General features: G+C 36.7%; 1 protein-coding gene and 2 long non-coding RNA genes across 5 annotated transcripts in view; 2 read left to right on the forward strand and 1 right to left on the reverse strand.

The window, feature by feature from the left end:
* The window catches only part of LOC102161480 (uncharacterized), a 33,587-nt gene extending 26,411 nt beyond the window's left edge, over positions 1–7,176 (forward strand). The window contains exons 2-4 of one of the 2 annotated variants that reach the window (XR_014816809.1): positions 1,111–1,231; positions 4,005–4,236; positions 5,427–7,176. This is a non-coding gene — a long non-coding RNA (uncharacterized LOC102161480). The remainder of the gene's footprint in view (positions 1–1,110; positions 1,232–4,004; positions 4,237–5,426) is intronic. The other variant, XR_002335850.2, reaches the window with a different exon arrangement.
* Positions 196–25,626, reverse strand: POLR1F (RNA polymerase I subunit F). 2 transcript variants are annotated; one of them, XM_084974266.1, is made up of 5 exons: positions 25,341–25,615; positions 20,204–20,324; positions 19,151–19,292; positions 3,975–4,183; positions 823–2,669 (listed from the first exon to the last, which is right to left on the reverse strand). In XM_084974266.1, the coding sequence occupies exons 2-5, from the start codon at positions 20,281–20,283 to the stop codon at positions 2,267–2,269; spliced, it is 834 nt and encodes a 277-aa protein (XP_084830392.1). In that variant the 5' UTR covers positions 20,284–20,324; positions 25,341–25,615; the 3' UTR covers positions 823–2,266.
* LOC146400032 (uncharacterized) lies at positions 21,280–25,626 on the forward strand. The gene is made up of 2 exons (XR_014816810.1): positions 21,280–22,379; positions 22,861–25,626. It is a non-coding gene; the product is annotated as an uncharacterized LOC146400032 (long non-coding RNA).

A 25,626-nucleotide genomic window follows, 5' to 3' on the forward strand; every position in this document is an offset into this window, starting at 1 on the left:
AAAACAGTCACTGTATTCTAAGCAATGCAGATGACCAGACCTGCCTTTTCAGAGCTACTGCTATTGTAAAAAACATGACTAAATCTAGTTTGAAGTTCAGCATGCTTTTCTCTCTAGATATAAATTATTTTGAAATACACCATATTGAAAGATGAGCCAATTAAAGCAAAAATACAAAACGTGGGAATTTGCTTATTTTGCTGTCACAATGTATTTTTATTACATTAATTAGTATATTAATTTGGCAGCTTCCTTGGTATTTATTGGGAGAGACTGAGAATTATCTTACTAGAAGTTAATTTTTCATGTTAAGTCAGACATGATTATAATTATGGATTCAAATTTTAAATTTTTAAGGAAGCATTTATAAAACATTTTCTGGGTATGGCACTATAGTAAACCCACAATATAGTATAGCTTATTTTATTTTATTTTTTTGTTGTTGTTGTTGTTGTTGTTATAGTTGCTATTTCTTGGGCTGCTCCCGCGGCATATGGAGGTTCCCAGGCTAGGGGTTGAATTGGAGCTGTAGCCACCGACCTATGCCAGAGCCATAGCAACTCGGGATCCGAGCCGCGTCTGCAACCTACACCACAGCTCACAGCAACGCCGGATCGTTAACCCACTGAGCAAGGGCAGGGATCGAACCCGCAACCTCATGGTTCCTAGTTGGATTTGTTAACCACTGCGCCACGACGGGAACTCCAGTATAGCTTATTTTAAACCTTTTTCAACTCATCCTTCCTTTAAACCAGTGCAGTCCAAAAGAAAGGCAATGTGAGCCTCACATGCCATTTTTAATCTTAAAAAACAAAACCTGAAAACAATTTCAACATTTTATTTACCCTACTATTCTAAAAATATTGTAATGTCACCAGTATACAAAACTGAACTATTTTACATTCTTCGTACAGCTTCAAAACCTGATGTGTATTTTATACTAATACCACTTTTCAATTTGGACTAGCCCCATTTCAAGGGCTGAATTCCCACATGAAACTTAATAAGGAACGATACTAGCCTGCACATTTCCATTGTCTGGCACTTCTGATAATTGACAAACACTGTGAATGACTGCCACTCTCCAAATTCTGTATTCTATCATTACAGATTTGGATCAAGATATACCACTAGTAGAATTTATACATTAACAAAAACTAAATGATGTTAAGACCAGAACTATGTCAGATACCAGATAAATGGCAACAAAAGCAGCTGTGAGAGACTAACAGTGAGTAGACAATCTTTTTCTTTATGGCACTTGCCATAACTACTACATTTCTGTATTTTCTTCTATTGTATATGTGCATCTGTTTCTCCTATGACATTCCATAAGGGAAACATGCTATTCCAGGACCTTAGTAGACTGTGCTTACACTAGTAGATGATCAAATACCAGTTAAATGGATGAATATGACCTTGCATTGATTATCAGCCTGAACCAGCCTGTCAATTCATTACTCATGTTTTCCAATAGTTCCACATTTTCACAGTGAACAGCTGTTTTCTCTTCACAACAGTTTCTAGCAGCTTAACTCAATTATTAAAAAGTAACTTGGGAAATACCCCACTGGTCAGAATCACATTTATTCTATCTTATTAAGACTTTCCTTCCTCCAACACAAAACAAAAGCAGAATGGGGGAGGCACAAGTGAACAAGCCTCTTAGACTAAGAGAAAAAAAAAATCATCCCATGCACCTCAAAGGGAAGAAGAGTGAATACTGTTTCCTATCACACAGTCAGTAGTGGCCAGGTCCTTAAGGGCTCTGGAAACTTCAGAAATTGCTTTGGCAAACCATTCCAAGTTAAACAACAGTATTATTATAGTAGACATGATGAAATGTAAACAAATCAAAATAACATGGCATGTACTATCATGAAACCTATTTAAAAAGAAAACCACCAAAAACTCAACCTCAGAACTCATTCTTTATATTAACACTGTATTATAAAGTCCTTTTACTAGTCTTTTAGACTGTAGAAATCATTTTTAGAATGTATATGCTTAGAAGAATGAGAGTGAAAGCAGCTCTTACCATTCTATTCTGTATACAATAAATGGCACTTTAATAACAGTTATTTCCCAAATTAGTAATCGGTCTTGTCATTTTAGCACCAAAAACTCAACTCCTAATCCGATGTTTCCTGTTTTGCAAAATACTGGAATATAAAACATTTCTTATAATTCAAAACATTTAGTCATCTATAGTGTGTATACCAATCTTTTAAAAATCAAATCTTACTTAAGAGATCACTAAAGAAAGTTACTTTTCCCTTTTCTTTTTAGGTGCGTGTTCCGAAAGTGGTGTAAATTCTGCCTCCTTTCTTTTTTTCTTTTTCTTTTTATGGTCACTTTGGTAACCACTGGAGTCACTGCCTTGAAAAACAGGGTCCTGGTCCTGATCTTCTTGGTGCTTTTTCTTCTTTTTCTTTTTCTTCTTTGGCTCTTTCTCCAAGAGACCGTTTACAATGTTATTAATCTGGCTATCTGTCTCTTCCTTAATGGTAACATCAACAAAATCTGTTAGCTCTGTGGTACCATCTTCTGCTTCACATGGCTCTGGGTCTTTCTTCTTTTTCTTTTTCTTCTTTGGAGGTTTCTCAACAGCCGCTTCTTCGGTGGCAGTTTCTGTTACTTCAGGAATAGCAGGGCATTTGGTTTGTAAACTATAAATTAACAATTTAAAAAATTTAGAGAATATTACGCAAAAATACAAGAACATTAAATAAAATCAGTAATAGTTGAACATGCTAAAATTTTTTCTAAATAATGACAATAGTACAAGATAACCTGAGTGTGACACAAATAGTCAATCCTAGTACCCCTCAGCACACTGAAACGTTACAATTTTTGTCTCCCAAGTATTTTTCTGACTGTTTAATGCACAAAACTGACATAAAATTTTTGTCAAAGGTGGCTTCTAAATTTTAGTTTGGTTCAGAAAACAATGAATACTAAATAAACATCACCAAATCAAACCACTTACATTTACTTTTTATACTTACTTTTTATACTTACTAGCCAAACCACTGACATTTGATAAGGAAAAAATACAGTCTGGCATCCATCAAAGCAATGGAGCTCCTCATCTAGTATCTTAACCCTTGTTTCAAATAATAGTTTGTTTTTCTTAACCTATGCTGTATCAGTATTACTCCAAATTGTGAATTATTTTATTTCACTAAAATAGAAACAAGTATCAATGAAGTAGCCCTCTTTCTATAAAACTACAGTCCTCTACAGTAGCATTTGCCAAATAAAACTATTTAAATTTAAGTAATTTCAATGAGATAATTTTAAAAATTCAGTTCCTCAGCTGCACTAGTCACATTTCAGTTGCCCAAGTGAAGCTACTACACTGCACAAATACAGTACATTTACAGCATCACAGTTCTACTGGACAGCTATTCTAGAAACTTCAACCCATACTCTTGTTACCTATCAAGGCAGACTCTAGAAAAGGTGCTAACACAAAAAGTATTCCCAATGGTTTCTTCCCCCCTGCTATTAAGCTTGGCTCTCATGAAACCAGGCTAAAATCAGAATAATTCTTACTATATATTTCTGGTTTGAGATTCTTATATCAAATGCTCTACCTGAATAATGGTAATAAATAAATGTTACTTTCGTTTCAACAGTGCAAAAATAAAAGTAGGCTAGTTGTCATGCAGTAATATCACTACACTTCGAGTAGTTTCAAGCTCAGGGGTCAACTTTTTAAAAAATTAACATCAAACTAGATAATACTCAGAAAAATTGAGTTATTAAAATATAGACCATTTAGCTAGGGTTGTAGAGCTTCAGAATATTTAATGCACTGTCTCATGGCACTTTTGATTCCTATTTACACTGACTTTATGGTTTGAAAGTATGAATATTCTAATTTAAAAATAAGTCTCTTAAAAGATTGATATTTCCTAAATTCGTAATTGAATAGAAACATGATGAAAATAATGTGGTTAAGAACTGACCTAGAAACATTTACTTTCCCACGAATGCAGAATACTCCAGCAGCGTCTGAGTCTAAGCGAAATACTTCAAATTCTAGTTCATCACCCACATTTATCTCCAGAGTCTGCCACTGCTCAGCTGGCATCTGCTCGGGTTTAGGAATGGAGGCATTGAAGCACCCATGTACTAAACAGCCAATATGGCTGGAAGACACTTTATTAATTGTACCCTGAGGAGGAGGGAAAAGAAGTATTCCATCAAAAAGAGAGTCACAGTTAAAAGGTAAATCAAACTTTACAAGCTTCTAAAAGATCTTCAAAGAGAAAATACCAAAATAACAGTATAACATAGAAAAAGTTCATCTCACTAAAACTTATCACATGTTATATATTACAACACTGCTTTAAGAACACTGTAGTTTTTAGAAAGCTCAAAATTTAATAAATAAGAAATGTGTAACAGTTGCCTAACTGGACAGACAACTAACTTGCCCTAGAACCCCCTAAAAAAATCAAACTAAGCAGCCACTGCAAGATTCCCTGAGAAGATTATTCTATAACCAAATTGAAACCAAGCAGAAAATACTCTGCTATGACCTACATGTGAAAAGATCTCAAGGAAGGAAGCATATGTTTTTTGTAATAGCATCCACATTATTTTCCCATATTTTTCAACAATTAAGAGAATTCTCTGGAGTTCCTGCTGTGGAGCAGTGGGTTAATAATCTGGCTTGTCTCTCTGGCTTGGCTGGTTCAGTCCCCAGCCCAGCACAGTGGATTAAGGATCTGATCTTGCCACAGCTGCCACTCAGATTCAATCCCTGGCCCGGGAACTTTTATATGCCACACTTGTGGCTAAAAGAAAAAAAAAATTTGAAAAATAATTCCTTAGTGATTAAATTTAGCATGATATATAAGCAGATCTATTAGAAGACAACTTACCCTTTATATGTAAATCTTGAGCATGGTTATTTTGACTAAATCCCAACATTAGAAGCTTTAACATGTTCTTGAATTTTTTTTTCTTTTTTTTTTTTTTTGGCTTTTTAGGGCTGCACTTATAGCATGTCCCAAGGGTAGGGGTTGAATTGGAGGTACAGGTGCCAGCCTTCGCCACAGCCACACAGGATCTGAGCCACGTCTGCAACCTACAGCATAGCTCACGGCAACACTGGATCCCCAACCCAGTGAATGAAGCCAGGGATTGAACCCTCATCCTCATGGTTACTAGTTTGGATTTGTTTCATTATGCCATGACGGGAACTCCTTTATGATTTTAAGTTTCCAAGAAACTTAGTTTTCCATTCTTCCCGTAACAATCAATACATAAGGTATATGAAAGAAAACCTGAAATATTTCTTTAAAAATCACATACTCTGACTTAAAGAAAAATAAATAGTATGTACACAATGTGTTATAATATTAGCAACTCCTTCCACATGTGACTGAATAAAGCTTCTTTGTAATTATCAGGAGTCAGGAGTACCTTCTGGATGGATGACCTGGACAACCTGTGGTTCATCTATACAATGGAGTACTACTCAGCAATGGAAAGAAATTAAGAGATCAAGCCATGAAAATACATGAAGGAACTTGAAACATATTGCTAAGCGAAAGAAACCAATCTGAAACAGTTATATACTGTGTGATTCCACTATATGATATTCTGGAAAAGGTAAAACTATGGAGAAAGTAAAAAACTATCAGTAGTTACCATGGTTTCCAAGGGAGGGAGGGATCAATAAATAGGGCAGAGAGGATTTTTTGAGCAGTAACCAATTATTCTATAGGATAGTGTAACGGATACTTGCCATTTTAAATTTTGTCAAAGCCCATAGAACATACAATACAAACAGTGAACTCTACTGTAAACTACAGAATTTGATAATAATGTATCAATATTGGCTCAATAATTGTAACAAATGTACAACATTCGTATATATGTCAATAATAGAAACAGTATGATTGTGTTTGGGGGAGGAGGAGAGTGACATGAGGTATATGAAAACACTCTACTTTCCACTCAATTTTTCTCTAAGTCTAAAACTGTTATAACAGATTAAAGTTTATTTAAAAAATACTCAAATGTGGAAAGGAAAGTCTTTTCAGCATATGGGTGTAGAACACCGAACATGGACAAGAAAATGGATTTGAAGTGTTTCCTCACACTACACACAAAAAACTAAGACTGATCACAGACCTGAACAGAAAAGCTAAAGCTGTAAAAATTCTAGGATCTTAGAGAACAATATATTCACAACAAAGGGGTAACCAAGTTTCTTAGCATCTAGAAAGCAATTACCATTAAAGTATAATACGATAAATTGGACTGCATCAAAAATAAAAACTTCTGTTTATCAAAGATACCGTAAGATTGTCAAAAATATTCACAGTACAGTTATCTGAAAAGAATTTGCATTAAAACTATAAAGAACTACTACAGCTTAGTAACAATGTAAAAACCCAATTAAAAGGTGGCAAAGTAATTGAACAGGTCCTTCCTAACAAAACAATGAAAAAGAGCTCATGAAGGAAATAAAAATAAAAACAATAACGCAACACTACCACAGGTGCATCAGCAAAATCGAAAGACTGACAAAACCGAACAATGGCAGGGATGCAGAACAACTGGAAATGTTGAAGGGGAAATTAGCCTACCAGTAGTTTTCCATAAACTTAAACACACATTTAGCCTGTAGACCTAGCAATAAATACCACTTCTAATTTCTAGTTAGAAGAAATGGACAAATGGACAAATACGTTTAAAACAGCTTTGTTCCAGACTAGAAACAACCCATGTGTCCAGTGATGAAGAAGGATAATTAAACTGTGACATATTCATATAATTTGAATACTATGAACAATTTAAAGGCAAAAAGTACCAATATACATAATAATAGCATGGATGGAATTCAAAAACACATTGAGCAAAGGAGGCCAGAGAGTATGTAATGAAAATTCCACTACTATGGAATTATAGAACAAATGAAATAATTTATGGTAATGAAACCAGAATGGTGATTTTTATCTCGTTGTTGAGACTGACCAGAAAATGGCATGAGGGTTAATAAGGAGACAAAAAGGTATATGCACTTATCAAAATTTCCTGAACTGTACATCATGATCTGTGCATTTTTACTGTATGCAAATTAAATTTCATACAATATTATGGTATGTAATTTATATCTAAATATTAAATAAAAATTTTGAAAAAGTAGTCAAATGCATTTGAGCACTGGATCTTACTTTAGGTGGACAGAGTAAAAGGGGTAATTTAACTTTTCATTTCACTGTACAGTTTGACTGTTACTTCCATGAACATGTTTACATTTATGATAATTTACACAAAGCAAATGACAATTGGCAATTTTTAAGTACAAATCTACTGCCAATTTTAATAATAAGAAGGATGATTGTAGGACCCAGTTGAGAGGGCAAGGGTAATATTTCTGTAAGTTTAAAATGATGCTGAAAAATATTTTTAAATTAGAAGGGCCTTAGAATTTTGGCATAGTGAAATATGACCTATATTTTTACTAACAGTTCATTAGTTTAACAGTCCTTTTGGATTAATCAATTCCAATAAATATTGTGGTTTTTTTTGGTCTTTTTTTTTTTTTTTTAGGGTTGCACCCACAGCATAAGGAAGTTCCCAAGCTTGGGGTCGAATTGCAGCTATAGCTGCTGCCAGATCCCAGCTGAGTCTAACCTATACCACAGCTCACAGCAACAACAGATCCTTAACCCACTGAGCAAGGCTAGGGATTGAACCTGTGTCCTCATGGATACTAGTCAGATTTGTTTCTGCTGAGCCACGACAGGAACTTTCCAATAAACATTTCTTTAAAGAAAAAAAAATTTATATATATATGAGAACATACACAGAACTGCTGCTGGTGGGAGAAGGCCAAGTTAGGCTGCCTTTTAAAGGGATACATTTTAGCAGATCTCACATCAATTTCTGCATATTCACCTCATAAAAAAACTGGGCCCCACAGTACCTTCATTCCCATAGAACAGTATGGGTGCCAAGACCCCTATCCTTCATTTTCATTACCTGGTCCCACAACCATTTGGATTTGCCATTCCTATTTTATATACTGCTATACTGTTTGAATCCTTTATAAACAAGCTATATTTGTATGTAATTGAGAAGTTAAAAGTAAATAATTTTTTTCTTTTGTACCCCTTAAGATCTTTTTGGTGGTATACAAATATATTGGATGGGACAGGCAGTATCTTCTTCCATTCCCTCACTTTCAGTCTGCATTTGTCCCTATTCTAAGTGGGTCTCTTGTAGACAGTGTGTTTTGGCAGGACAGAGTTTAGAACTTAAGACTGCTGAGGAACAGAAAAAAGAAAAATCTTAAGTAAATATCATAACCTTACACCTAATGCAACTAGAGAAAGAACATTAAAAACCCCAAAAAATAAAAAGATCAATGAAACAAAGCTGGTTCTTTGAAAAGATGAACAAAATTGATAAACCTTTAGCCAGACGCATCAAGAAAAAAAGGGAGAGCACTCCTATCTATAAAATAAATGAAAAAGAAGTTACAATTGACACTACAGAAGCAAAAGAAGAAACTACTATAGGCACTATATGCCAATAAAATGGACAACCTGGAAAAAATGGACAAATTCTTACAAAGTATAACTTTACAAAACGGAACCAAGAAGTAAAATATGAACCAATCACAAGTACTAAAATTGAAACTTATTTCAAAACTTCCTAAAAACAAGTCCAGGAGCAGATGGCAAATTCTACCAAAGAGAGTTAACACCTATCCTTCTGAAACTCTTCCAAAAACCTGCAGAGGAGGAAACATTCCAAGTTCATTCTGAGGCCACCATCATTCTCATACCAAAGAAAATCAGACAAGCACCAAAAAAGAAAATTATAGGCTAATATCACAGATGAACATGGACGCAAAAATCCTCAACAAAACATGAGCAAACTGTATCCAACAATATATTAAAAGGATCTTACACCATGACCAAGTAGGATTTACTCAAGGGATGCAAAGATTCTTTAATATCTGCAAATCAATGTGACACACTAATCACATTAACAAACAATGAAAAACATAGTTATCTCGATGTAGAAAAAGCTTTTGACAAAATTCACTCAATTTTGAAAAAAAATCTCTCCAGAAAGTGGGCATAGAGGGAAGCTATCTCAACATAATAAAGGCCATATATTACAAACCCACAGCTAGCATCATTCTCAATGCTGAAAAGCCAAAAGCATTTCTAAGATCAGGAACAAGACACAGATGTCCACTTTCACCACTGTTAGTCATTAAACAGTTGTGGAAGTCCTAGCCACAGCAATCAGAGAAGAAAAATAAATAAAAGGAATCCAAGTTGGAAATGAAGTAAAACTATCACTGTTTGCAGATAACATGATATGATACATGTGGGTTCCCAGACACGGCTTAGATCTGGTATTGCTGTGGCTGGCAGATGTGGCTCTGATTTGACCCCTAGCCTGGTAACTTCCATGTGCTGCAAGTGCAGCCCTAAAAAGCAAAACAAACAAAAACATACTATATTTGGAAAATCCTAAACATGCTGCCAAAAAAGTATAAGAGCTCATCAATGAATGTGGTAAAATTGTAGGACACATAATTAATCTACAGAAATCTATTGCATTTATATACACTAATAGTAAAAGAACAGAAAGAGAAATTAGTCAAACAATTCCATTTGCTATTACATCAAAAAGAATAAAATACTTAGGGATAAACCTATTTAAAGAGACAAAAGACTGGTACTCTGAAAATCATAAGACACTGATTAAAGAAATCAAATGACACAAAGAGATGGAAAGATATATACCACGGTCTTGGACTGGAAGGATCAATATTATCAAAATGACTATACTATCCAAGTCAATCTATAGATTCAATGTAATTCCTATCAGGTTTCCAATGATGTTCTTCACAGAACTAGAACAAAATATTTTAAAATTTTCTGCAAACAATAAAGACCTTAAAGAGCCAAATAAATACTGAAAAAGAAAAAAGTTGCTGGAGGAATCAGGCTCCCAGACTTCAGTCTATACTACAAAGCTACAGTAATCAAGATAGTATGGTACTGGGAGTTCCCATTGTGGCTCAGTGGTAACAAACACAAATAGTATCCATAAGGATGCGGGTTTGATCCCAGGCCTCACTAGTGGGTTAAAGGACTTGGCATTGCCATAAGCTGTGGTGTAGGTCCCAGACATGGCTTGGATCTGGCATTGCTGTTTCTGTGGTGTAGGCCAGAAGCTACAGCTCTGATTTGACCCTTATCCTAGGAGTTTCCATATGCCATGGCTATGGCCCTAAAAGAGCAAAACAAAAAAAAAAAAAAACTGGCACAAAAAACATGCATAGATCAGTGGAACAGGATAGAAAGCCCAGAAATAAACCCAGGCACCTAATCAACTACTCTATGACAAAGGAGGCAAGAACATACAATGGAGGAAAGATAGATCAATCAATAAGTGGTACAGGGGAAACTGGACAGCTACATATACAACAATGAAATTAGAACAATCTCTAACACTATACAAAAATAAACTGACAGTGGATTAAGGGCCTATACTTAAGACCAGATACTATAAAACTCCTAGAGGAAAACAAAGGCAGAACACTCTTTGATATAAATCATAGCAATATCCTGTTTGACCTATTTCCTAGAATAAGGAAAATAAAACCAAAAATAAACCAAAAGAATCTAATTAAACTAAAAAGTTTTTGCATAGCAAAGGAAACCACAGAATGGGAGAAAATATTTTCATATGAAGCAATCGGGGATTAATCTCCAAAATACAGAAATATCTCACAGAGCTTTATATCAAAAAAAACAAAAAAATCAAAAAATGGTCAGAAGATCTAAATAAACATTTTCCTAAAGAAGACATATAGACAGCCAAAAAGCAAATGAAAAGATGTTCAATATCACTAATTATCAGAGAAATGCAAATCAAACTACAATGAAGTATCACCTCACACCAGTCAGAATGGCCATCATCAAAAAGCCGACAAATAATAAATGCTGGAGAGGGTGTGGAGAAAAGGGAACCTTCCCACACTGTTGGTGGGGATGTAAATTTTTGCAACCACTATGGAGGACAGTATGGAGGTTCCTTTAAAAACTAAATATAGAAATAACATATGATACAGCAATCCCACTTCTGGGCATATATCTGGAGAAAACCAATATGCACCCTAATGTTCATAGCAGCACTATTTTTTTAAATTAATTAATTCATTTATTTATTTATTTATTTTTTGTCTTTTTGCTATTTCTTTGGGCCACTCCCACAGCATATGGAGGTTCCCAGGCTAGGGGTTGAATCGGAGCTGTAGCCGCCGGCCTACGCCAGAGCCACAGCAACTCGGGATCCGAGCCGCGTCTGCAACCTACACCACAGCTCACGGCAACGCCGGATCCTTAACCCACTGAGCAAGGCCAGGGACCGAACCCACAACCTCATGGTTCCTAGTTGGATTCGTTAACCACTGTGCCACGATGGGAACTCCCCAGCAGCACTATTTACAATAGGCAAGAAGGAACCTAAATGTCCCTCCGTAGATGAATGGATAAAAAAGATGTGGTACATATATACAAAGCAATATTATTCAGCCATAAAAAAGAAATAATTCCAATTGCACCAACATGGGGGGACCTAAAGATTCATACTAAGTGAAATAAGTCAGAGAAAGACAAATATCATATCACTTATATGTGGAATCTAACAAAAATGATACAAAAGAAATTACTTATAAAACAGAATGTCACAGATTTCAAAACCAATCATATGGTTACCATAGGTGGAACCATTGAGGGGAGGGAGAAATTAGGAGGTGAGAATAACATATACACACTACTGCATAAAAGAGATGATTACCAAGAACCTACTATATGGTACAGGGAAATCTACTCAATAGTTTGTAATAACATATATGGAAAAAAGAATGAATATATGTATAAACGATTCACTTTGATGAACACCTGAAACTTAAAACGGCACTGTAAGTCAACTATATGCCAATGAAAAAAAATCCCAAGGTCCTAAACAGTTAAAAAAGAAAAAGAATTAATGGATATATACTATTTAAAATAGATAAACTAATACTGAGCTATACTATCTTGTAATAACCTATAAGGCAAAAGAATCTGAAAAATACATACATGTGTGTATATATATATATATATGTGTGTGTGTGTCTGTGTGTATACCAAATCACTTTGCACTTGCAACATAACACTGAAACTAACCATATTTCAATTAAAAAAAAAAAAAAGATGGCCACAGATCATTGAATTCTTGACTAAAGATTGATTTTGATATTTAAATCCCAAACTATGGCTGATTCTAGGACTGAATCAGGGAATATACAAGATGAGCTTGTACTGCCAAGGATCTTGTAGTGTAAGAAAACAATGGAAACAAGATAAGACACAATAGTGTTGGATGGGGGGGTAATAAAGTATATCCAAGAGACATGGGAGCCAACTAAGCGAGCTCCCAATGGCCAAAGCTGGCACAACTTGAGCACCAAAATAACACTGCACTGGTCATAAAATAAATCTGTGAGTGTATAGTGCTAGAAGTGACTAAATAAATGAAAGAGAAGAGACAAATTTCCCATGCAGAAAAATTCTGAGTAATAGATATTCCCACTCAAATACGTGGATTATACTCCCTACTCCTTGGTACAGCCATAAAATGAAAACAAAACAAAAAACAGAAACGTTTTTGGAAGATTTAGACTTGAGTTTAGACTGATTTCCAGTTTCAGTTCTTCCACTGCCTTTGGAAGAAAGAGGCTATGTAAAAACAGCCTCTCCCCTTTGGGTTCTCCTCTGTGACCAAAGATAATTGGGACTGTTCTGACTCCAGGCATGAAATTATGTGCCCTACTTTGTCTACTTTAAAATACATGTACTATGTAACACTCATGAAATGTTTTCTTAGTTCTATTTGAGAGAAACAGAAATAAAAAATTAGAGAACTGAGCATACATAATCTGAGAACTTAAGAGTTACCTGGATACCAGAAATCCCAGAAAACAGTTGACTAGGATATGTAGTGAATCATTTTGTCCTTTGATAGACATTGATTTTTTTCTTGATAAGAAGCCTTTTAGATAAAACTTAAGGGACCTAGCGCCCCTGATTAATTTAGAGGCATCCTGGTATGTGTGTGTTATTTTTGTACCAAGTCCTTATTGGTCAAATCATACTGGCCACAAAAGTGAGATTTTTGAGTTAATATGTCCCAGAATGTAAATTTAGGTTTACATACAGTCCTGCAAGTTCAACTGTGACAAAGACATACTTCCTTTACTTCCTTTTCTCCACTCATTTTCCAGTTTCTACCAAGAGTTGTAGGGAAGAAATGCATCTAGTTTCCCAGTGTTCGTATCACTACAGACTCTCTCCAACAGCCCTCCCCCCAAACCTATTACCTAAATTAAAGAATGGAAGGAGAGATTAGGTGGAGGAGATCAATATAAGAATGGAGAAAATGTAGACATGGGAGATGGAGGTCCCCTTGGCACAAATCTAAACCAATGGTTGGCTTCGACTGTAGCAGCAAGAGGCTGGGACCAATGAAGTCTTATTCCAGAATGCTACCAGCATTAAGGAATTTATACTTTTTAGAAATGCCTTCAGATGAAAAATTATATTATTCAATCTCTATTTATTTACTCACTTTTGTTATTCTTCATTTTTTACTGAGGATCTAAAATATGGTCACTTTAAGCAAACATCTCTGATTAGATTAATTCCAGGCTCCTAAGTTAACTTATTCCTTGGATCTAGACATGACTACTGAAGTTTTTGGTTTTTTTTTTCTTTTTTCATGTATACAACATTCACTCAGTTTCTCATTAGGTCAGAGAGCAAGCTTTGCCTAGTACACAGAAGGCACTATAGGACACAAAGATGAATAAAAAGAACAATAATAAAACCCAAAGTAAAGAAAACCTTTGTTATAAGCGGTGTTGTGCTAGGTACAGTCAAATGTCCTGCTCTCTGGAGGGTAGGGAAAAGAGACAATCAAATCACTGGTTTGTGGATTTTGTCGATTTCCATGGTATAAATACTTCTACCATAATCAATTTCAAGGTGCCAGTATGGTATCACTGAATAAGTAACTGGAAAGAGATGCATACAACTGGCTCCTGAATCACAAAAAAGGTGTTCTGTAATACTATTTGTAATAGTCAAAAGACAGGTATCTGACAGGTAGGTCAGGAAAAGACTGCAGAAGAGGGAATCTTAGCATTGAGATTTAAAGGACAAGTAGGTTATCAGTCAAGTGGGCAAACTGTAGAAAAGTGTTTTAGGCAGAGGGAACAGCCATGTGCAAAGTAAGGATGAATGACTTGTGGAAAACAAGTTAGGAGAGATTTTCTTAAAAGACTGGATAGTGCAGAATGGGCTTTGAGGACCCAGGGAACAAAATGAGGGTGTTATGTAGGGACTCATATAACTATGAAATCCAGCCATTTGAGAATGCAGCAAATAGCTTATATACCATTAAAAAAAACAAAAACAAACAAAAAAAAAAAACAAAAAAACAGGCTATTGACCATGTTCGGGCCACAGGCCACAGTTTGCTGATTTCTGTTCCAAAACAAGGTAGAGACTACAGGCAAATTACACTGAAGTCAGTGTTCTACAAACTGGGTGTGTTTTTCTAATCCTCTTAAAACACATAACAGAGCCACCAAATCCACCTAACAGATTTCTGGAAACAGCAATTTTTTTGGCTTGGCCCCACAGTCCCAGATCGAGCAGAACTAATGAGTACTGGTGAGTAATATCGAGTGCATAATATCCTCCTCATTCATTTCATATATCACAATACACATCACCGCACACTGGGTGCTGTTATACTCTAAGTCAGGGATGAGAATGCAGTTCAGGAATTATTTCAATGATGGGACAATGAGGTACTTAAACCATCACCCTTATGTAAAGTGGGGAATATAGGAAAATTCAGATTCTTTCATATGACTATTTTAGTTTAAAAACAGTTAAGTGCTTGGTACAATGTGAAGCAAAGACATCCATCAGCATTAACTTTTCCTGGTCAAAGTCTTGAGGATGATATTCTCTTGGTTTTAGCACTTAAAAAGATATGAGTCTTACATGGGCTACATTTTCAAAGCATCTGAAAGCCTCTCCTTTTAAGTAAAGAAAGGCATCTTGTGCCACAAAGTAGGAAGTACTCAGAACTAGATGGGTACATGTCAAAAGGGTACAGGAGCTAAGCCAAAAAGTTCCTAATCATCAAAAATGGAACAATTTGACTAAAAAAAAAAAAAAAAAAAAAAAAAAGTATCGGATTATAACCATGGCATAAAGGAAAAATTCATAGGTTTATAAAAATTGAATACATAAATGAAAAAGAAGAGACAGCCCTAATAGCAATAGAAAATATAGAAGAGATAAAGCAAATAGAGTAATCATCAGTGGAACACAATAATAACTGCCATAAACAAAATCTACCAATGTATGCTAAAATTAGCAGCTAAAAGTCTGGGGCATAAGAGGGCATTTGCATAGTCTCAAAGTATTACCCCCAAGATATCATTAATTACAAAGACAAAACCTGGCAGACATCCCCTTAACCAAGTGATCTAGGTTAATGTTACCAGCAGCAAGAAATATCAACATCTAGTGCCCCCTCACATGGTACACTGAGAAGGTGACACCACTTCTGCTATTCTTGCCAAAATGTACAACCTCAATCTGTTCATGAGAAAAAGCATCAAACAAAATGAAACTGAAGGACATTCCACCTGACCTGTATTCTTCATATATTTCAAGGTCAAGATAACCAAAAAAAGACTGATGAACTGACAAAGACTTAGAAGACATGACAACTAAATGCAATATGGTATTTTGGAACTAACTCTTGAACAAAGAATAACAGATTTTAAAAAACCGACAACTATGTACCAATAAAATGGTTAACCTAGGAGAAACGGACAAATTCTTAGAAAACGTCCATGTCCCAAAACTGAACCAGGAATAAATAGAAAGCATGAGTACTGAAATTGAATCTGTGATTTAAAAACCTCCCAAGAAACAAAAGTATAGGACCAGATACCTTCACAGGGGAATTCTATCAAACACTTAGAGAAGAGTTAACACCTATTCTTCTGAAACCATTCCAAAAATCTACAGAGGAAGGAATACTCCCAAACTCATTCTATGAATCCACCATCACCCTAACACCAAAACCAGAGAAAGATATCACAAAAAAAGAAAATTATAAGCCAATATCATTGTGAACAAAGATGTAAAAACCCTCAACAAAATACAAGCAAACCAAATCCAACAATGCCTTAAAAGGATCATACATCATGATCAACTGTGATTTCCTTCAGGGATGCAAGGATTTTTCAATATCCATAAATCAATCGGTGTGATACACTACATTAACAAATTGAAGAATAAAAACCATATAATTATCTCCATTGATGCAGAAAAAGCTTTTGATAAAATTCAACATCCATTTATGTTAGAAAGTGGGCATAAAGGGAACCTATCTCAAAATAATAAGCCATATATGAGAAACCCACAGTTAGTATCATACTCAATGGTGAAAAGCTGAAAGCCTTTCCTCTAACATCAGAAACAAGACAAAGAGGCTAACTTTCACCACTTTTATTTAACATAGTTTTGGAAGTCCTAACCACAGCAATCAGAGAAGAAAAAGAAGTAATCGAAATTTGGAAAAGGAAGTAAAACTGTCACTGTTTGTAGGTGACATGTTACTATACATAGAAAATCATAAGGATGCTACCAGAAAACTACTAGTTGCAAATACAAAATTAATACGCAGAAATCTGGTGCATTTCTATACTGTGAAAACAAAAAAACAGAGAGATTAAGGCAACAGTCCCACTTACCATCGCATCATAATACCTAGGAATAAACCTACCTAAGGAAGTAAAAGACCTATAATCCAAAAACTGTAAGGCGCTGATGAAAGAAATCAAAGATGACACTAATAGATGGAAAGATATACCATGTTCTTGGATTGGAAGAATCAGTACTGTCAAAATGACTATACTTCCCCAGCTGATCTACAGATTCAATGCAACCTCTATCAAATTGCCAATGGCATTTTTTCGCAGAATTAGGAAAAAAATATTTAAGTTTGTATCGAAATATGGAAGACTCTGGATAGCTAAAGCAATACTGAAAAAGAAAAACGGAGGTGGAGCAATCAGGCTCCCTGACTTCAGACTATACTACCAAGCTGGTCATCAAAACATCATGGTACTGGCACAAAAATAGACACACAGATCAGTGGAACAGGACAGAAAACTCAGAAATAAACCCACACACATATGGCCAATTAATCTATGACAAAGGAAGCAAGATACAATGGAGAAAAGACAGACTTGTCAGTAAGTGGTGCTGGGAAAACTGGAAAGGTACATGTAAAAGAAGAAATGAGAACATTCTCTAATGCCACACACAAAAGTGAAGTCAAAATGGATTAAAGACTTAAAGGTAAAGCTGAATACTATAAAACTCTTATAGAAAAACATAGGCAGAACACTCTTTGACATAAACCACAGCAACTGTCTTTTTGCATCTGTCTCCTAAAATAACGGAAATTAAAAAACAAACAAAAAAAAAACAAATGGAACCTAACCAAACTTAAAAGCTTGTGCAAAGCAAAGGAAATTGTAAACAAAATGAAAAGACAATCTATGCAATGGGAGAAAATATTTGCAAATGTTCCCAATGACAAGGGGACAAAATATATAAATATATAAACAACTTATGTATCTCAATAATAAAACAAACAAACAAACAACAAACCAATCAAAAAATGTCCAGAAGAGGAGTTCCCATTGTGGCTCAGTGGTAACAAACCCAACTAGTAACCATGAGGACATGGGTTCAATCCTTGGCCTCACTCAGTGGGTTAAGGATCCAGCATTGCTATGAGCTGTGGTGCAGGATGCAGATGTGGCTCAGATCTGGCATTAATGTGGCTGTGGCACAGGCCACTGGCCACAGCTCCAATTTAACCCCTAGATTGGAATTTTCCAATATGCCATGGGTTTGGCCCTAAAAAGCAAAAAAAAAAAACAACAAAAAAAAAAACCCGGAAGACCTAAAAGATATTTCTCCAAAGAAGACATATAGATGGCCAACAGGCACATTGAAAAGATGCTCAACACTGCTAATTATTAGATAAATGCAAATCAAAACTACAATCAGGTATCACTTCATACTGGTCAAAATGACCATCACCAAGAGGTGTACAAACAATTAAATGAGTGACACTGTGTGGAGAAAAGGGAATCCTGTTGATAAGAATGTAAATTGATGCAGTCACTATGGAAAACTGTATGAAAACTCCTTAAAAAACTAAAAATAGAATTGCAATATAAACTAGTAATTCCACTCTTGGGCACATATCCAGAAAAGATGAGTATCTTAATTCAAAAAGATAATGCACTCCTATGTTCACAGTAGCATTATTTATAACAGCCAAGACATGTCCACTGACAGATGAATGGATAAAAAAGATGTCATATATATGTCGTAACAACACACACATTCGCACATACATGTACACAAAGACACAAGAGAACATTACTGAGCCATGAAAAGAATGAAATATCATATGCAGCAATATGGATGGACCTAAAGATTATCTTACTAAGTGAAGTTAAATCAGAGAAATACAAACATGGAATTGGTCATATCTTTAAAAAAATGATTCAAGTGAACTTATTTACAAAACATAGTCTCATAGATAAAAAACACGAACTTACAGTGACAAAAGGGAAGTTTGGGATTATTAGGTACAAACTATTATATATAAAATAAACAAGGATCTACTGTATAGCTCATCGAACGATATTCAATATCTTGTAATATCCTATAATAGAAAAGAATCATATGGCTGCATCACTTTACTGTATACCAGAAATTAACACAACATTGTGAATCAACTATATTTCAATAAAAGTTTAAAAAAAAGTTACCTATATGGCACAGATGGGAAGTAATTTTTATTTTTTAAAATGATTTTCCGTTACCTACAATACCAATCCACATGAATCCCAAGTGTACAGTCTATTAAATTTTTCCAAAGTTTATAATTAAATAAATATACAAAGAAAGCTGGAAAGAAAAAAAAAGATACATACCATAAGCTTTTGCCCTGGTTCAGGGCAGAAAATAACAAAATCTGCTTCAATGTTAAGATGAATGTGTCCTTGATCATCATAAATATCTCCTAGTTCACCCACTACTTTGATGTTATCATAGGCAATGGGTACACCTAAAAGGCTGTATTTAAAAAAGAAGAAAGAGATATTTTTATCCTTTCTTAAACTAGGCCATTATCATACTGATTAGATATTCTGAGACCAAAATATAATCAACCTCCTAATATAATCAACCATGGCAAAAACAGTATGTGTGATTAGTCTGTGACAACTTCAGTAATCCAATTTCACCAAAGGGTTCCAATATAATGGCTAAATTCAAAATAATTATTCAAGATAGGGACCCAGAAACAAAACATCCAATTATGCAAGATCAGTTAAGTTGACCCTTCTTTCCCATTTGCTCATTTGAATTTTAGTTCTGCTAGAATGAGAGAAAAAAATGGCATTTGGCAAGAAAAATGTCCTGTATATTTCTGTGAGTAGTACTGAATCAAGGCAATTTTCTGCAGCAGATAGCATAATGCAAGATTAGAATTAAAGCTCAAGTCTCTGAATATTAAAGTCAATGACTCAATGAAGAAAAATCCCCAAAATGCAACTGTTGCTAGAACAAGGAAATGTTAAGAATACAACCATATATTTCCTGAAAACTGATTCTGACAACTTTAGATTGGTTCATATGTTGACAGAATCAGGGGGCAAATACTAATCCAAATGTCATTTCCAAGGTGTTTTTTGTTTTTTGTTTTTTTTTCTTGCTTTTTAAGGCCACACCCTTGGCATATGGAGGTTCCCAGGCAAGGGGTCTAATCAGAGCCACAGCCACTGGCCTACACCACAGCAATGCCAGATCCATAGCTCATGGAAACGCTGGATCTGTAACCCACTGAGCGAGGCCAGGGATCAAACCCGCAACCTCATGGTTCCTAGTGAGATTTGTTTCTGCTGTGCCATGACAGAACTCCATATTTCCAAGTTCTTAAAGAATTAGAACTACTAAGGAGGCTGCTTCACTGCCAAAGATATTACCTGTTGCAGGAAACTTGATTCTCCCAGTAAAGGCTGAAATCATCCTTCTCTACTTCTGTAAGACTCCATACATATCTCATCTCTGTTTACATGTTTGGACTACAGATAGGATGCTAAGGCCCTTAAAAGCAGAAAACATGTTTGCTGAACTCAAAGGTCTCAAATGGCTCATGTAAGAATAAGACAGGAGTTCCCACTGCAGCACAGTGTAAACGAAACTGAAACTGACTAGTCTCCCGGAGGATGCCGGCTGGATCCCTGGCTTTGCTCAGTAGGTCAGCAAGCCATGAGCTATGGTGTAGGTTCCAGATGCAGCTCAGATCCCCTGCTGCTGTGGCTACGGCCTGCAGTTGCAGCTCCGATTCAACCCCTAGCCTGGGAACTTCCAAGTGCCACAGGTACAGCCCTAAAAAATATACACACACGCACATACACAAAAAGACAAAGAATTTATCCCAAGTAGCGACTGTTTAAGTAAAACAGCCAAGAACCGCTGGAAAGGAACTGTATTAATTACCAAACTAGGAAAACCATAAACTCAGAGCTTGCTCCACAAAACTCTTTTTTGAATCGCTAATTTCCATTATGAGGCTTTTCTAAGTGGGAACAATTAACTCATTACAATAATATTAGGGGCCCAGAAAACAGAAACAAATCAAGATGAAAGAAAAAGCAACCACCATATTAGACAGAAAAATGGAATTAAGACTTTGTTTCCCCTAATCATCAATTTGAGAGTAAGTCTCAGGTGGGGGGAATATAGTTGTACCCTAGAGGGCATTTAGGAGTTTTTGAGACTAATTATAGTCCTCACATTCACTGCAAAGGCCAGGGATGGAAAACATGCAGTCACATACAGAATAGTCTTATACAATAAAACACATCCCTAGCTCTACATGATTTAAATGAGGGGACAAACCTTACTTTATAAATGTTTATAAGCAGTGGATCATAGTATCTAACTTAAAATATATATAAAGTCAGCTTTGCACACTTTCAACATAAATTAAATTTTCCAGGAATACAGTTACTGTAGAAATTCAAGAATAGACTATTTTTTTGTGTGTGTGTCTGTATTTTTGTCTTTTTTTTTTTTTTTTTTTTTGCTATTTCTTTGGGTCGCTTCCGCGGCATATGGAGGTTCCCAGGCTAGGGGTCGAATCGGAGCTGTAGCCACTGGCCTACTCCAGAGCCACAGCAACTCGGGATCCGAGCCGCGTCTGCAACCTACACCACAGCTCAGGGCAACGCCGGATCGTTAACCCACTGAGCAAGGGCAGGGACCGAACCCACAACCTCATGGTTCCTAGTTGGATTCGTTAACCACTGCGCCACTACGGGAACTCCAAGAATAGACTATTTTTGTGTGGAACTTGACTGGGAATTACTCATTATTTCAGAAGAGCATTTCACACTGCAGAGACCATAAGTGTGATATGAGTTTTCAACTCAAAACCCCTGCATCCATCTACATTTGCAACTGATACATTCACAATGATTCTATGTAAAAGGGCCAGGATACATCTAACCATTCTTCTCAGGTAGCCATGCTTGAGCCTTATCACACTGAGAGACAATTTATTGTACTGTATTAGAGAGCTATATGAATTTTTTCAATTGTGTAGGAGGTTATATTATCTTTAAGTTTCATTTCAGTACTGTAAAGAGTGTTTTCAATGACAATAAAGTAGCAAAATATCTCTAATTTGCTGACTAGGGAACATGACCAAAAGGATTTGTGTAAATCCAGCATATCTTTGGGAAAGCAACTCACAACATAAAACTTAATAAAATTCATTTGACAGACAAAAACAGATAGCTCAACATTTTATCTTTTCCTCTTTTTCTTTTTCGGAAACTATTCTAACTAAGCAGAGTGGAAGCCTCACTTGAGATATTTACAGAACAATTAAATCAAGTTTAAGGGATCCTTAGAATGCACACTTAAGACTTTTCTGGAACTATGTGGTATATTTGCCACCTTCAAATAACTCAAGAGTTGTCATATACAAAAAGGGATTATGATTTTTTTTCTTCCTAATGACCTTTCAAAGATATAACTTACAAGTTACTTTCTCTAAGCAAACTTTCCAAAACTGAAATAGTATTATCTTTAAAAAAAATTCTCAGACTTTTCATGTGGCTCACAGTATAACTGCTCGGCATTGCTTCTACAGTGGCTGTGGCTCGACCCCTGGCTCAGGAACTTCCATGTGCCACAGGTGCAGCCACTTGTTTAAAAAAAAAAAAAAATTCTGTCACTGGAAAAAAAAGGTGAACAGTCTGTCAAACGGAGAATGCTGTTTAAATAACTTAGTCACTAATAGGAGAGTCACTCTCAATTCTTCCCTTTTCCTCATTTCTCAAAAGAGAAGCCAAGTCCTGATTCTACAGGTCCCAAAGTCCAAAAACATAAGCTATATATAGTAAGTGGTGGATCAATATTCCAAGTCTTGATATGTTCCATGTTTTGTTCCTCATTAGTAATGCATAGTTCAATATATATCGGATTTGCACCAAATAAACTGGAGTTTTTAGTACACCCCAGAAGTAATGGGGAGTTCAAAGTACAACCTGGGAGTTCCCTTCGTGGCGCAGCAGAAAGAAATCTGACTAGGAACCATGAGGTTGCGAGATTGATCCCTAGCCTCGCTCAGTGGGTTAAGGATCCAGCGTTGCTCTGAGCTGTGGTGTAGGCTGGCAACTGTAGCTCCGATTAGACCCCTGGCCTGGGAATCTCTATACGCCATGGGTGTGGCCATAAAAAGCAAAAAAAAAAAAAAAGTACAACCTGAGCTACAGGGCCACACTGTCCAATTCAGTCACAGAAATTGTCATTATCCATTCAGTTCCTCATCTTTCTGGTGTAATAGCTCCTACTCCTCTATCCAGTCAGGTGGAAGCATTAATTGGTTACAGATCAAACATTTGCCTATGTTTCCAGATTTTATGACCACCTTGAATATCCTCAATTCTCTCAAATCACTCCTCTCATTTTTCTCTTGGACAATTTTAACAATCTCTCCACTGTTCTCTATATTTATTGTCTCACCCTTCCTAAACCATCAGCTAATGGTACTGACACAGAAAGGAAGCGGGCAGGGCACAAACAGCCCTTAAAATGACAACCATTAAGAACAGGACATGACAAAAACTGGTTCGAACCTACTAGGTCCGTATGTCAGCAGATGGATTTCCAGAAGAACTTGAGCCTCATTACACTCTGTAAGACATCAGCATATTAAGCAACACACTCACAGATTCCTGGACTGTTCTGTGGCCAACCATCAAAGGCCAAAAAGTAGGTAGTGTCCCAATCCCTGGTACTCCCCACCCCTTCTCCAAGATAGACTATTCCTCTCATTCCTTAGCCTAAGAAGTTACCTAGCCCATAAAAACTAACCACTCCCACACCCCAGGCCTCTTGCCTACAAAGACCACCTGCCAACACTGTCTATGGAGTGTGTATCTCTCTAAATAAACTTGCTTTCATTTACTATGGGTAGCTCTGGAATTCTTTCCTGTCTGAAGTCAAGGACCCTGGCCTGGTAGCCTATCCCAGGGACTCAGAGGAGACCTGGGACATGGCCACTCCTCCTGCACCCCACTGTTCCTTCAATATTACTAAGTGCTATTTCTTAAAAATGCAAATCTGATTTTATCACAGACGCTACTGTCTCAAAAGTGTGCCAAATTTCAGAGCTGGAGGGTGTTGAGGGGAATAAGTGCTAACCCCGCTTTCTGCTTAAACAAAGAACAAAACCAAAAACACCTGGCAAAGGCAGGAAGAGAAAAGCAAAATGGCCACCCTCTCTGAACTGTCTTCCACTCTGTCTTTGACCCATTGCCCACTGCACCCAGTGTCTTTCCCCAGGTATAAATCTTAGTTATATAGACTTCATTATCTGCTCAAAGTATTTTATTTCACAACTACTACCCTTTTGTTTATGTCACTCTTTTTACTTGGAATGCTATCATCTCAATGGTATCCTCCCTCCTACCAAGCTGCTCTCAAAGTTTTTAAGCTCTAATTCACCATTCCTTCTTATGGTAACTTAATTTAGGTTTCTGTCGAATTTTAACACGGCCGCGGATTTATCCGGCTTACATTTATACCTCCACTAGAGTTTAAAGCTCCTTGAAACAGCGTTTTTTCTTTGTTTTTATTTCAAGTCTCTAGAATACAAAATAGACACATAAATGTGTGCTGGTATTTAAGGGAGCTATAAATTCTAGACCTGTGTGTAGCGTTCAGGATCCCTTGATAAGGCGGTAAAAACTATGGATACTCTGCCCAAGAAAACTGACACAGGTAACTCCTGCAATTTCCATGGTTACATTAAATTCCTGAAGGGCAATAGGAAATCCACTCACCCTAGTTTTGGAACCCTTGCTTTCGAGCCAAGGAGTCTAGAAGAATATTAAGGTGTATCTGCTCCTTCCCCATGACCCTTCTAATTCTGAGAGTTTTCTAGCTTTCTTTTTTTTTTAATAGCTTACTTTAAATGCACAAGAGAGCTTTTTCATTTTCAAGAGCAATAAGCAGGCTCTTAAGAAAGAAACAAAGTAATAGTTTTTCTCCCATCCCTGATCCAAGGTACAAGAGGAAAGAACCCAGGGGAAATACTAGGGCCAAACAAACAACTAAAACCACACCTGGAGGTTTACAAATAAACGACTATACTAATGCTTCTTGTATAGTTTTCCAAATAGTGAGAGAATCTTTTGAAGTGCCGCATTCCAAACTTTAATTGTCAAATGAGAAAACATAAAGAACTGAGTCTAACCGGTATCCAGACCCCTGGGTCTATTCTTACCCCTACAACCCAATTGTGGAGTAGCTTCTTCACCCCTTCCGCTGCCAAAATTCACGTCACCTTAACGTCTTCTTTCTTGCCTATGAAACGAACCCCTGTTTAGATCTTGACCAGGGAGGCACAGGCCTCTCCAGGTGGAGTGCAACTCCAGAATGCCTCGGGGGTAAACTAGTGGCGACCGGGGCTAACTTTCCCATTTGCCCTTTCTCCGCCAGTAATATGTCCACCCGCTGCCCTCTCCCATGCTCCCAAGGAAGGCGGGTAGGCAATGTTATGTTATGGTGTCCGCTCGGCGAAAGAAAAGTCAAAGACACTGGTACCTCTCGGAATAACGCAGGAGTTCTGCATCCAGCTGTTCTCGGATACCGGTGCGTTTCCTGTTAAGGTAGCGCGGCGACAATGCGATGTGTCTCCGGTGCGGCCCCGCCACGAGGCAGGAGTAGCGGCTGCTCACCAGCGCACAAGCGGCCGCATAGGTCGGCAGCTCTAGGCAAGGCAAGACACCGGCCGGTCCCACCCCCGGCCCTTCCGAGGCCGCCTTTGGCCGTGAAGCCTCTGAGCAACCCGCAGCCATGAGGATCGTCAGGCTTCCCACGGCGCGCGTCC

The sequence above is a fragment of the Sus scrofa genome, chromosome 9 (assembly GCF_054392235.1).
Source record: "Sus scrofa isolate SSC_HxYL_T2T_F1_AM1 chromosome 9, Sscrofa_HxYL_maternal_Yorkshire_Landrace_v2.0, whole genome shotgun sequence".
Taxonomy (NCBI): domain Eukaryota; kingdom Metazoa; phylum Chordata; class Mammalia; order Artiodactyla; family Suidae; genus Sus; species Sus scrofa.

Coding starts and splice junctions, on each gene's coding strand:
- POLR1F (XM_084974266.1), bottom strand. CDS start 20,283: ATGAGATATGTATGGAGTCTTACAGAAGTAGAGAAGGATGATTTCAGC. Junction 4,184..19,150: donor AACCAGGGCAAAAGCTTATG/GTATGTATCTTT, acceptor CCTCCTCCTCAG/GGTACAATTAATAAAGTGTC. Junction 2,670..3,974: donor GGGAAAGTAAATGTTTCTAG/GTCAGTTCTTAA, acceptor GTTAATTTATAG/TTTACAAACCAAATGCCCTG.